The 13,286-nt window shown below is 42.4% G+C and overlaps 1 protein-coding gene across 3 annotated transcripts in view; it reads left to right on the forward strand.

Annotated features, from left to right (window-relative positions):
- Positions 1-13,286, forward strand: part of LOC128764742 (arginyl-tRNA--protein transferase 1) — a 48,870-nt gene that overhangs the window by 18,814 nt on the left and 16,770 nt on the right. For all 3 annotated transcript variants that reach the window (XM_053874808.1, XM_053874809.1, XM_053874810.1), the window contains 3 exons: positions 1,304-1,336; positions 6,709-6,890; positions 11,890-11,989. In XM_053874808.1, the coding sequence (XP_053730783.1) occupies positions 1,304-1,336; positions 6,709-6,890; positions 11,890-11,989 (315 nt within the window). The remainder of the gene's footprint in view (positions 1-1,303; positions 1,337-6,708; positions 6,891-11,889; positions 11,990-13,286) is intronic.

Genomic DNA, 13,286 nt, shown 5'->3' on the forward strand with positions numbered 1-13,286 from the left:
TGAAGGCACAAGGGCTGCTCTGTGCGCTTTGGCAGCAGCAGAACTCTAAATGAGCGACCAAAAAGAGACTTTGAAATTCCACATGACAACACTAATGGGGTGCTTGAGATGCAAGTATAAAAAATATGAGTTGAATTGTAATAGATTTTTTATTTAAGTATTTTGACATAAGTCATCACACAAGGGCCAAACGATCGTCCCCGAGCCAAGATCTGCTCTGATGGGAGAGTGAAAGATTCGTAACACATTGTTTCAGTTACGCTATTATATTCAGAGTTACATTTATGAGCTGATGTCTGCGACCCCATTATTTTACTTTTCTGGTTCTATTGGGTCTTACTGTATTTTCCCATACAAACGTCCTCTAAAAGAAGCCAAGCCACGGAGCAAAGCACTGCAAACACGTCAGCTGTGTAGAACTTTTATCCATCTGTTTGCCTACTGCAACACAGGCAAAAGACAATACTTCGTGGGGAAATGGTTTGAAAGGCTTCAACACAACCAATTTAATAGACTAGAAGAAGTAGTTGACAGTAAATGCAGCCCATGCTCACTCAGAAAGCAAGGCAAAAGCCCTAAAAAATAATACATTTAATCGCACTGGGTGTCCATCCTTTGTCACTGGTGGATGACTGTGGCTGACTGATATCACCCTGTCAGAGCTCCACCGGACTGTGTTCACTCACTCACTCACTAGATGGACTCTCCAGCTCTCCCTGTTGGATATGACCTATCCAACTCACTAAATAGGCTCATGATCAAGACCCTTCGATACTGGAATTTTCACCCTTTTGCAGACCTTTTCAATTAGAACTGAAAATCCTACCGAACTAGTAGCACCAGGAATTCCTCATTTTAGAAATCCTTTATTTATATTCTTGATGTCCACTTTGTTTGCTGCTCTAAGTTTCCCGTGCACACATTGCTTTCAGTCTTGGCACTAAAACAGGAAGTGCTGTGGAGAACGAAAGAGCTATTTCCCTATTCCCCCAGTAATTGTTTGCTGATGTATTGCAGCGACTGTTAAGAGATATTGTATCCTGACACTCTTAAGCTGTCAATACAGCTGACCTTTACTTGCAAGGTTTGGTTGATGAGATAAATGTTTTCATTTGTGTAAATACAGTATCATATACTGCTCTCTTTTGAAAGTGAGTGAGAGGGCTTTACATGTGACACCTGAGCAAAGAAAAAGCAGGGAGGGCAAATTTTTTTGAGACAGCAATGAAGGTGGTTTTCATTAGAGTCGGTGACCCAAAAGTACTAACTGTTTTTCTCTGTTTCCCTCCTTGTCCTTTTACAGTTCCGGAGATTTTTGTGTGATTCACCACTCGAGGTATGTACTCCCTGTGGACGCTCAGTTTTGTGTGCGTCTCCTGTGATCCACGTCAGCTCTGACAGATCTGAATTTGTTGTAAAACTGCTCATGAAAATGTGTACTTAATGTTGATTCACATTCCTTCACCGATCTCCCTCCTCCCCCAGCTTGGTTCAAGGTTGTATTTCATATGGCAAAAGGTTTTAATTACCCCTGTCTAAGTGAAAGTGGTGTTGATGGAGGGAAACTGTAAAATGTGGCGTCCAGATTGCAGTATAACTGCTGGAGCACAAGGCGCCTCAGTTAACTCCGCTCCTGACAGACATGCAAGTGTTCCTCAATTTGTGCGGCGTGATAAAGATTTCTGGCTGATTAGGGAACTCCAAAGACGTTCATTTGGCTCTCAACAGATGGTTCGCAGTCTGCTTGGCAAAGACTTAACTTGTTCAGGCACCACTGAAATTTGGATAATGGAAACCTTGCTGATGATTTTTTAAGTAAATAAAGGCTGCTGGAGTCTTGTGTGTAAAATACGTCTGCTACTCTTGGTAAATATTGCAGTATCATGTTATTTCTCCTATTGTAGAAAGTGAAACCAAATTGAAAATATTTTACATCAGTGTTTAAAAAGCCTCTTGCCGATACAATGTAATATATTATTAATAATAATAAGTTACCTGGGTGAGGTGCTCACTGCCATTATGAGAAAAATGTATACACTTTATGATCAATTTCATAAGGATGTTTGTCTTTGAAAGACACATTTAAAGACACACAATGACCTAAACAAACTGATATTCATCCAAGTGTGGATGATGAGTGGTAAACTTGACAGAGCTTGCCCTGGGTTTTACTGGATGGATTTGTGTTAAAGACCAGTCCAACCAATGTGTGTTTCCACTGACTGCATCAGGTCAGCTCTCTGCAACTTAAGTGGGACAGGAAGTGGACTGTAGTGTCCAAGTAAAATCATCTGGTTACCTTACAAAATAAAACAAACTCATAAAACGACAAATGCAAGCATCGGGTTTCTCCGTCCTCAGCTTGTTTTTGTTACAAGTTGGTGTGGTCAACACATCTTCACTCCTAAGACGACTGTTCTTAAGGGGACTTTTGCGTTCCATAGTGATGCAGAAGTCAGTCTACGTTGCATGTTGAAGCATTTGGTGATCAGTTGGAGGTCCGTAGGCTGCACCTCATCTAAAAGGAGGACATTTTTTGGCCCTAGGGCAATACCGTCAGATAGTCCAGTGTCTCCAGTTTCTTCTGCTCTGGATTGTCAAATTTCAAGTCGCTTAGTATATAACTCCTCATGAGAGAATGCGCTTCCCTCTCGGCTTGTTTGTTGGCACCATGAGCGAGTGCAATGTATGCTATTCATATACCGAGTTACAGCTAATGTACATAGGCATCTTAACCCCAGGTCCTCCTTTTGACCGTCATGTTGGAGAGGAAACATTTGACTCCATTGAAACACCTATGCGTCAACATGCAACACGGAAGGCAGACTTCTGCGTCAACATCAGACACCGACGACCACTTGAGAAAAATCAATATTTGACACTTTGGTAGTTAGAATGTCTTGGTGGGTGTCACATGACCACATGATCATGACAGCCAGTCAGTCAAGTCAAATGCACAGATGAGAGCCTCTTATTCTGTGTGTAATTGATAAGTGGCGAGGATGTTTTATTTACGTCTGCTCAGTCTTCTCTCTGATGAGATAAATGCTTTTAAGACCTTGGTCCATCTGCAGCGCCCAAACAATGACCTGCCATTTTAAATAAGACCACGCAGTGGCACAGTCACATTGTGTTGCCCTGTGGCCCCCCTCAGGTCTTCACTAATGAACATCATTAGTGTTTATAGGAAACAAGCTTTTATCACCTCGTCAAAGCTGGCGGCCAGGCGCACTGAATTACCCAGCCCTGCACGCTGCACGCCCATCTTTTGCCTCCACAGTTCTCAGGCAGCCTTTTTCAACGCTGCGTCCATCCAGTCGCTCTTCTCTCACTTTGTTTTTATTTCCCTGGTCCATTCCACCCCTGTCTCTCCGAATGCTCTCCATGTCAGAGTTATTGTGTGTGGCTTTTCTGTGCTACCTCTGCGTGTTGGCTCCCATCTGTCTCCACTCAGTGAGCTATTAAATACACACAGACACTCACCACATGGACCTGTGTGTTGTGCAGTTGCTCTCTCTATTTACACAACTGCATGCAAACTGCATATTGTATTTATATAACTGCATGCAAACAGAACATTTACAAATTCAACTTGAGCTGATCAGCACGCAGGTCGTCTGACTAATTTCAACCTAATTGGTCTGGAAAGCCGCAGAGTGAACATCCAACATTGCTGATTGCTGATTTAAAAATACGTGTGCGTCCACAAACAGGTACACAAACTGGGTTTACTGACTGATTTCATGTCGGTTGTTGTAGCTGTGACAAAAAGCAGATGCACAGGTGCCTGCCAATAACTGTACTCAACCAGAGTCAAGTTTTGTTGGTGAAACTTTTAACAAAACAAAAAGTGTTTGGCTCCTGTGATGCAAAGATTTTGGTGCATTTGGTCGCGCTGTATTTTACATCCTCATTGGTTCCGTGCATGCAGGGTGGTTTTCATGATCGTCATTGTGTTGAGAAATTCAAGTAAGTAGGAAAGTCTAGTTTCATTGCTGCCAAAATACAAGCTTTAAATGTTTTCTGCTTTCATGACCAGACCTGGTGAGTGGAAGCTATGTTAAGAACAAACTGCACTCATTGAGCTTCTCTTTAACTGTCACTGTGTATTAACACTCAGTCACAACATTGTTCGTATTAGTATTAATGAATGTTCTCATACTGCTAAAACTAAATTGATAACACAATTCTAAGGCTAGTCAGAGCTCTCAATACATGCAGAGTCCAAAAAGATTGTTTCGTCGAAAACAATTTTTCCAGGCAAACCAGACATATTCCATCATTCCACTTTTCTTGGCAGAGCCAGACTGCCTAATTTTCATGTACTGCCTGATACATGTTTTCTAATATTTGCTGCAATTTATTTCCATGAGATTTAACTTGGTTAGTATTTATTAGTATGGAGTCAGTAACTATTATTATTTGTGCACAGTGACAGACAATGTTTTTATGATTGCATTGTCCTGTTCTCAAAATGAACCGTAGTGCACCTAGGTTTGACTCATTTTTGCTGAGCAACCCAAAATGAGAAATTAACCTAGTTAATGTAGAAGTTTACTTCATCCAATCCAGTGCAAAGTTAAGATCATCCTTGCCAGTCTTCATCAGTCTTGCTGGTGTGTTCAGTTCTGTCGTGCCTGCACTCTCTTCGTCACCTCACGTCAAAAGCCTTTTTGGTTATTCTAGATTTGGGTACCATGGATGCTTCAACCAACTCATACATTGATACTTAATATGTATATGCAATCAGTTATTTGACACTGAACTTCAGTCGTACTCATCCCTGCCGCCCAGTGGGGTATCAACCAAGTGAGGTGTGTATTCACTTTCTCTGTCACCCTTGGAGGCTACGCAAAGTCACACTGAAGGAATGTTCAAAAGACACTGCATAGAGTTGAATGCATCAATGATTGAAAAAGCGATTTAACCACACTCCCTTCTGATTTTGTCCTCAGAATATTCTCATCTCTTATTGTCCCCCAATGACACAGAAAAAGCTAGAGTGCTTTAAACAAACATTAGGTCAGTGGAATGAGTTTCATGGCTGTGCTAAATGAGGACACGAGGATAGGTTTGGGACTTGCTGTGATGAACTCTAATGGAAAATACCAATTAAAGAAGTCACTGTGATTCGATCCATGACATCCTAAAAAGCTCGATGGAAAAATATCTTGAAGCACGCCACCTCTCTGTCTTCTATACAATACAGCCCACGTGGTCCTGTCCTGAGGCCATATGAGAGCAATTTTTGAAGGCAAGCTCTGGGTGGTTTGAAGTGTTCCAGGGAATGTTTAGGTTGTTGTCACAGTGGCGAGGACACGACCATTAAGCTGTCGTCTGAGGTGATGCGTAGGTCACAGAGACAAGATCAGCCTTGAACCTGGTCCGAATCGATAAATAAACAGCAATGTTCAAACGGCCATGACTGCGATACTGTGCCAGCGTTCACTTTTAGTTAATGGCAGCAAGCTCGCTTAAGTGGGGGTAAGGAAAATCTCCATCTCTCACACCAATCACCCTGTGCGCACGCAAATCGGCGGCACACTTTGCTTTTACGTACAACTTCTAAATGACACAGAGGGGCCCCTGACAAAGCCTCTAGTGTTCCTGGGGGAACCTGTGCCAAGAGCTAGCAGACTGCCTGCTTACAAAATGGACATTTCCCTGAACACACACAAGCTACAGAGAGGGAGTGCATGCTCCAGATGTGCTGCTTGCCAGTCTCCAACAGTCCCTTTTTCTTCCTGATATCATTGAAGTTGTTTTGCCAAATTTTCTGTCAGTCATTGCTACTGCATAACAGACCGTCCTCCAACGTCAACACGCTCACTCAGACATCACACGTCACAAGATTCTGGTGTGTATTTTGTCGGGTATGGAGTGCGTGAGATTGTAGGATTATATTTTTCCTTTCACCACCACTATCCCTGCTTTTAAAAGACCCTTAGGTGTTTCTTTAAAGGATTATCCCTTTATCTTGCCCCCTCACTGAAGTCTATAGGTGCAATATTGTGCCCGAGCACTTCTATTTGGTTTGCACGGAGCGAGTGGCTCACTGGATTATTCACCCTGCTCTCCTAGTGTTGTGATAACCAGTACCGTCTGCTATGCCTAACATAGTCCAGATGAACACTGGAGCAGTGGAGGGATCCTGTTACCCGTGCACTTAAGGCTCACGCACATAAAGCAATACCCAGGCTTAGCATGACTTTTAACCTCTGGCCCACTACCCCTGTCTTCATTGTGATAAAAAGCTTGATTGAAAAACCCAGCATGTGGATCACAGTGAAAAATGTGTGTCAAACCTTTAGCAGTGTATTAAGGGTTTAGACATGAGCAAACCTACGGACACATTCTTCATGCATGCCACATGGAGTGCGCAGACATCGAGGTGGACGCTTGGCAACCTCCCATCTTCGCTTCACTCATGCAGGGTCTTTTATTAAAAGTCTGGAGTGTTTCTGCGTCCAATCTCCCCCCTCCCCACCTATGACTCCTCTATGCTCATGCACTCTCCACATTTGGGAGCTATTAGCGGACTGAATGTGAGGCTACTGTACACCCCCACACATTATGCCGAGGCCTGGCAGGGATAAGTGTTATAATCACCATCACGCAGGTGCTGACCTGTGCTTGTGACTGTGGAAGAAAACCTAGCTTATTAAATATCCTTCTGTTGTTTGTGTCTCACTTTCCTGTCCATCACAGGCTGAGTCGCCTCCTGATGCCCCTGAGATGGGCTACGGCTCCTTCCACCAGCAGTACTGGCTAGATGGGCGCATCATAGCAGTGGGGGTCATCGATATCTTGCCTACCTGTGTGTCTTCAGTTTACCTGTACTACCATCCAGAATTCTCCGCTCTGTCTCTGGGCTCTTACTCTGCTCTCAGGTGAGTGGTGATGCCCTTCATGCCCCAAAACGTCTGCCATTTTGCTACCTAATGATTTTAATGGTTATTCATAATTCAATAGGAGCACAGATGCAATGTTAAAGTAGTACGAGCTACGAGTTACTAGGAGTGGATGTAACATATAGGTGCGTTCCATTTGGCCTCTAGCTGCTTGGTTAACATTAAAAATGCAGCAGCAGTGGTCAGAAGTGTTGCCCTTTCACTTCACGGAAGTGTTGGTGGGTCAGGTGTTTGTGTATGCTTGGTTAGCTCAGATAAGTAACTTCCTCCTGCTTACAAATTCTCAGCCTGTGGACATGGTATCATCATGGGTCATGATCTCAAATTGCATTATTGTTTGTCTACTTTTTGCTGAACTTTTAATTTAAGTTAACAGATGCAAAATGTGACATTAAAATGCCATTAATCACGAGTTAACTCGAGTTTCTGTGTGATTAATTGAGATTATAAAATGTCCTAAACACTATATTTATGTCTGTGTTTATCGATTAAAGCCTATGTTTTCTGTCCCCCTTTTCTATGTCAAAGTACGCAGGCTAGTTCTGGTGCAGGTTCACGTAGATCCATCTTCTCTGTCAAAGTTTCTCTCAACTCAATGCTCCTCTGTTCTTCATCTGTTCAAGAAAATGCCAAAGCCTGAGCCAACAATATCCTTCCTGGCCAGACTTGATTGGCTGCGACAGACCTCTACTTGTGGTTCCGAATACAACAATTTACTTTTCCAGAATGAAACTAGAGACCATACACGCACTGAAAGTTCGCAAAATGTGGCGTTTCCTGCGAGATGTAACCCAATAATGTCGGAAAGTCTGGGCCTTGATGTTGGAGACGGGTAGATTTTGTTTAAAGCGTGCAGGTGTTCACAAGTGTGGTGTCTGTGTGTTTCGTTTCATGAACCCCGGAGTGTTCAGTTGAAAGACATTTTCTCACATTGAGAAGTCCATTTTGATCATCCAGCTCCTGACACTTTTTTAATATCGCTGCCCAATTTAATTAGTGCCACAGAAAGTTTGTTTAGGAAGGAGGTCTCTAAGTTTGGACCCGGCTCAATTGAAATCCGCCTGCTTGTTTATAGACGAATGGATTCCAAGTCTTTGATCATGTCGGCAGTCTCCCTCTTCAGCTCGGACGGGTCGGCTCTGCGAAAACCTCGGCGAACAACAAGCACGCACATTTTAGCCACACAGTTTAAAGTGACCACAATGTGCATATTTTGTGTATATTAAACTGTGCTTGGATGTCTTTTGCATGGAGCATGTGGCTTTGTTCAGAAAAATGCCACAATTCAATTATCTTTTCTGTTTTTAACTTCTGGTCCAGTCCCAGAGTGAAATGGATCTTTTTGATGCTTAATGAGTTCTGTATTTAAACCTTATTAAAAACTGAGGCTCTTGCAGGAGGGGGCAAATTAAAGTCACAATTTTAACTAAGAAAACGGGTGGAATGTTCAGAAGGAAATAAAACAATTCTTTGGAGTGTTGAACTCATTAAAAAAAAAGTCAGGAACATTATGAGAAGAAATAAAATACTTGAATGATGCAGTAACAGCAGTTATGTTTCCCTCAAGAAATGTACAGCAAATGACAAATACGCACCACATCCCTTATAAGTATAGCTGGCAAAATGTAACCCCAGAGTCTTAACCTGCACTAGAACTATCCTATATGCTTTGACATAGAAAATGGGGACAGAAAATAAAGGCATTCATAAATAAACACTGACATAAATATAGTCTTCAGGACCAAAACTGAATCAATTGATTGTCCATTTATCATAATGAAGTGTAGCTGAAATCTGCTCTTCCATTTTGGATTTGGGGTTCATTCCATTTGTTCTCACAATTTGGGAATTCCCAAGAAGATCTGAGGATCTGCACCACCCCACTAGTGGAAGTGTTGATTCATTGAAATATACCCAACACATTCTATACATTTTCCTCCTCTTTCATCTGATGTGTTTGAGTTGCAGACAAAGCATGTAATGACCAAGAAGTTGCGCATATCTGGAGAGGGCACAAGTGTGAATGCCTTTTGTGGACGTCACTGTTTTCCCACGTTGATAACTGGAATACTGTTGTAGGCCGCAACATATTGCGAAAAGACAGATGTACCGACAGATACATGTCAATGAGCACTTAACACCCATGATGGAGGTAATTAATAACTTCATTGGAGTTGTTGTGCTGCATATTTAACCATTGAGTTCTAGGTCATTCTTGTCAACATACTGCAAGAATTGTAAGGCACGCTTAACTGATTGTAAATCTCTGTTTTGGTTAAGTTTGACTTCATCTTTTTGCAGAAAGAAATGCTCAACTAAACTCTACAAGGTGCTGCAATTCCAGAGTGCAGGCTGCAGAGGGTGATGTTGAGAGCCACATCTTGGCTCTCCCTCCCTCAGACAGAAGAGTGTGGAAGCATGTTTCAGATTACAGAGAGGAGCAATTCATTTTGTTGAGCAATTAGCGGAACATACTATCTTTATTAAATTGTGTTTTCCTTGTGTTGGTGCGGATACACCTGGAGAAATGGTGGTTCAGTTCTAGATTCCCTTTGAAGTTTGTGCTGGCTCAGTTGACAGCTCACACCTTTTGGATGATCAATGCCGGACCTGATGAACGCGCTCCTTTGTGTGCATGTGTGTGTGTGCGCAGTGCGCATCAGTATGAGGGAAGCAGTCCTGGAGCAGAGGGGCTGATAATTGGCTTGTGCTGGAGTGTCAGATGGCTGAAGAGCGGATAATGGCAGACTCAAGCTGCTGCCATAGTGCTGGAGGTTGGGGTGTGAAGGGCTCAAGTGAGGGGGGCCAGAGGGTCTTTTTTTGTGAATGGACCCCGAGCCTCTCTCAGCCCCCACCACCCCCAATTTAGGCCTTTTGTGGCGAGGGGATGGGAACCCGGGAACCTGGCAGCAAGCGGGTGACCTTCTAGCACCTCGCTCTAGCTGCCTCTCTTCTGCCTCCTTTTTCTTCCTTGACCTTCCTCCTTTATATTCTCCCTCTCTCCCCACTTTCCTCCCTCTCATTTCTTTGGCCCGCTTTGTCCCACGTCTTATTTTTCTGTGCATCTACTTCATCTGAAGGCCTTCTCCCCCCCGTTCTCGAGTATTGTAAAATAGAGAATTCTCCTCCTTTATTTGAACGTATGAAACACAGGGGGGTGGAAGGAAGAGTGAAACAAAAGAAGCAGGAATTTAGTTATGGAATAAAGGAGGAAACGGCAGCTGGAAAGAGAAAATAGTCTTTCAGCGAGGGGATGCAATTAAGGTAGAAACCATTGGAGAGAAATAAAGAAGGCAAGACATTTACTGTATTTGAATAATCTCGGTCTCTAAATCTTTATTTTACAGCCTTTCTCCCCTTTTCTTCTCCACCTTTTCTGCTGCGCCTGAATACCTATTAAAAGGGAAAGCAGTTGTTTTTGTGTAATGAATTGAGAGCGAAAAAGCTGTGTGGGTGTTCACTTCCTCACTTGGACGCAGATCTGTATTCGCTTTATTTCTTAATTCCCTCATTAATGTTCTGCTGATTGGACTTGGTTCTAAAACCCTTTTAATGTAGAATAAATGACCAATATGCGATTTTCATTTAAAAATGTTTACACTGAAATGAAAACCAGAGCTGTACGTTGCTGCCTCATTTTTGTATCCATAACTAACATGTACAGTAGTGTGGAAAAGTGTCATGTTTGCAGATTGGTGCGTTTATTGCAGCAATGTTGCCTGTCGCGATGTAGCGGTTAACAGGATCCGGTCAGGACTTTGATGCTCAACAGTTTTGGTGGACTTGCTGATGTGTTTTGGAGCATTCTTCTGGTGTACTTCTGCTTATCTACGTTGACCATTGATCACTAAACACCCTGCGTACTTGTTGGGCCGGATTTGGCCCTCTAGCCAGAGGTTTATTACATGTGCTCTTGAGTGAAGTGAAGTAAAGTGTGCATTGTGGTCACTAAACTTAGGAAGGATTGTACTTATCCAGCTAGCAATGTGGTACATCCAATTATCAGTACCCTCTTCTTGTAGCTTGTTTGAAGAACCACATTGCTGAAGTATTTCACTTGGACTTGAAAATGGTTTCCATGTCCGGCCATCCATTTCTTCACCCCCATTTTGGTTGGAATGTAGCTCTGCGAAACAGACGCCATCATCCACACAAATATGGCAGAGTCATAGCATGAATAAATACACCAAGTCCAGGTTGAGGGAATTTCTATTTGGGGATGGCCACAGGGAACAAACACGTTTATGAGTCTGTTACTTTTGGCACTCTGCTCTTTAGCATCTGCCTGATTTCAGTAGTTCAACTGGTACCAATCAACAGTTGGGTTTGTTGCCCAGGTTCAGCAGTCGTCACACTCCATTCCAGTCTGTACTTGTCTCATTTGGTGGCGTACACAAATGTGTTTGAGGAACAAGGAAAACACTGGATGACGGTTGTTGTGAGCTGTTGCAGGTTTTTCCTGAGTTCCTGCAGGAATCGTCATATGACTACAGCATTTTAGTTGTTGAGGATGTAACTGTTTAGAATATTTTGTAATTGTAAATGTCAATTGATATTTGATCAACACACCTTGTTAAACTAAAGTAGCTAAAACTAACTATTTTAGTAGATTAAATGAAGTGTTTTTTTTTCCATTTTTATTCTTTTAAGTATATATTGCTACAACTACACTTTCTTAAATCTACTGAATTTGTATTTATTTCTCTTCATATAGATTGTTTACAAATTATTGTGTCAAGATAAATGATCCATTCATTTCCTTTTATTGACAAAATGTTTCTCAAACTACTTTCTGTAGCTGTTTTTGCACTGCATTAGATAATAGGCCTTTTTTTTGTTGAGTTCATTTGTTCTCTTCCAGAACAAGCCCAACATTCACTGTCTCTTCAAATGTAGCCCTTTTCACTACTTGGATGTTTTATTTTTGGCCACATCAGTATTCAACAACTGTCTAAATCGTTCTGTATTTCCTTCCTAGGGAGATCTCTTTCACCAGAGAGCTGCAGAAACAATCACCAAAGTTGTCCTACTACTACCTGGGCTTCTACATACACTCCTGTCCCAAGATGCGTTACAAGGTAATTCGTTTTTCAAACCAAACTGAATAGAATTTTCTCTGAACTCCTGCGTTGAGCATTTATGTTGTGCTGCGTCCAAGTAGGAATACTTGAGGATTACGTGTTGTTTGTAGATCCGTATAGCAATCTAGTGAACATTTGAAACAAACCTGCTGAAGATATTAAAGGTTGAGTAAGAGGTCAGTCTGCCGGCAGCTCAAAAACAGCTGCGTTCACTGTCCTGTGGTTTGTGTAGCAGCATGTTGAGAGTTCTAAATCTATCCGTGGCAACATTAGTTTATCTCTGTGAACCAATCATCTTTTTTGGGAGGTACTGACAGGTGGGGGGGTCTTGCATTGAGCTGCGGGAGAATCGTATGTGATTGTCTAATTATTTCGTCTCTATGTTTCATCTCCATCCTGGTGTTTATCTTAGAGCTCTGTTGCCACAGCACCCAAGCCCCCCTTGTTGGTATTTGCAGCCCCAGTCTGCCATATCTGTACTTGTATGTTTGCCATTGTGGCCTTCTCAAACTTCTCCGTAGAGCAGGAACAGTGAAGGAGGGTGAGAAGGTTGCTCAGTTCCCACCTTGAGACTCCCACTGAAACACACCCACAACACTTCCACACTTCAGTCTCATTTGCATGTGAGCACAAGTAGTTAATTAATGCACAGGCATACTGTGCAGTTGTTCCAATTGAATAATGCTATAATGGGAAGGCGCTGAACACCACCGTCATTGTGTTGCTGTTTTTTGGATCCCACTGCTGCTGCTCGCCTCTTTAAGGACCAAAACATGGGCACTTGAACCCTGTTGGACACTACTCAGACTCAGATCACGCTTTCGTTCCGTCTTCACAGTCACGACTGGGTTAGTTTTTGTACACTTTGTTTTGATGTGCCTTGTTTTGAGTTAGTTAGTAGACGTCCTACATCCTTGAACTTCATTGGTTGTCTTCTTCTTCTTCTATCTGTGACATTCTTGATCCAACCCTGACTCATCTCCTCATGTGTGCAAACCATCTGGCCTCCCTAACTTTGTCTCCAACCTTCTCTGCATGTCCGGTTCATCTGATAAACTCATTTATGATCTTGTCCAATGTAGTCACTCCCAATGACAACCTCGGTATCTTCCTGTCTTACTCTTCAATCTCGGCTTCCTGACTCTCTCTTGCTATGACTCATGACTCACAGAGTTGCCGCATTGTTGTGTCTTTTGGAGGATATGAGCCTTAATTAATTAACAAGGGCTTTAAAATACAAGACATGTGGTCATAATGTTATAGTTGTTTGATGTATTTTGTGGCCACCGATGTC

The sequence above is a fragment of the Synchiropus splendidus genome, chromosome 9 (genome assembly GCF_027744825.2).
Source record: "Synchiropus splendidus isolate RoL2022-P1 chromosome 9, RoL_Sspl_1.0, whole genome shotgun sequence".
Taxonomy (NCBI): domain Eukaryota; kingdom Metazoa; phylum Chordata; class Actinopteri; order Syngnathiformes; family Callionymidae; genus Synchiropus; species Synchiropus splendidus.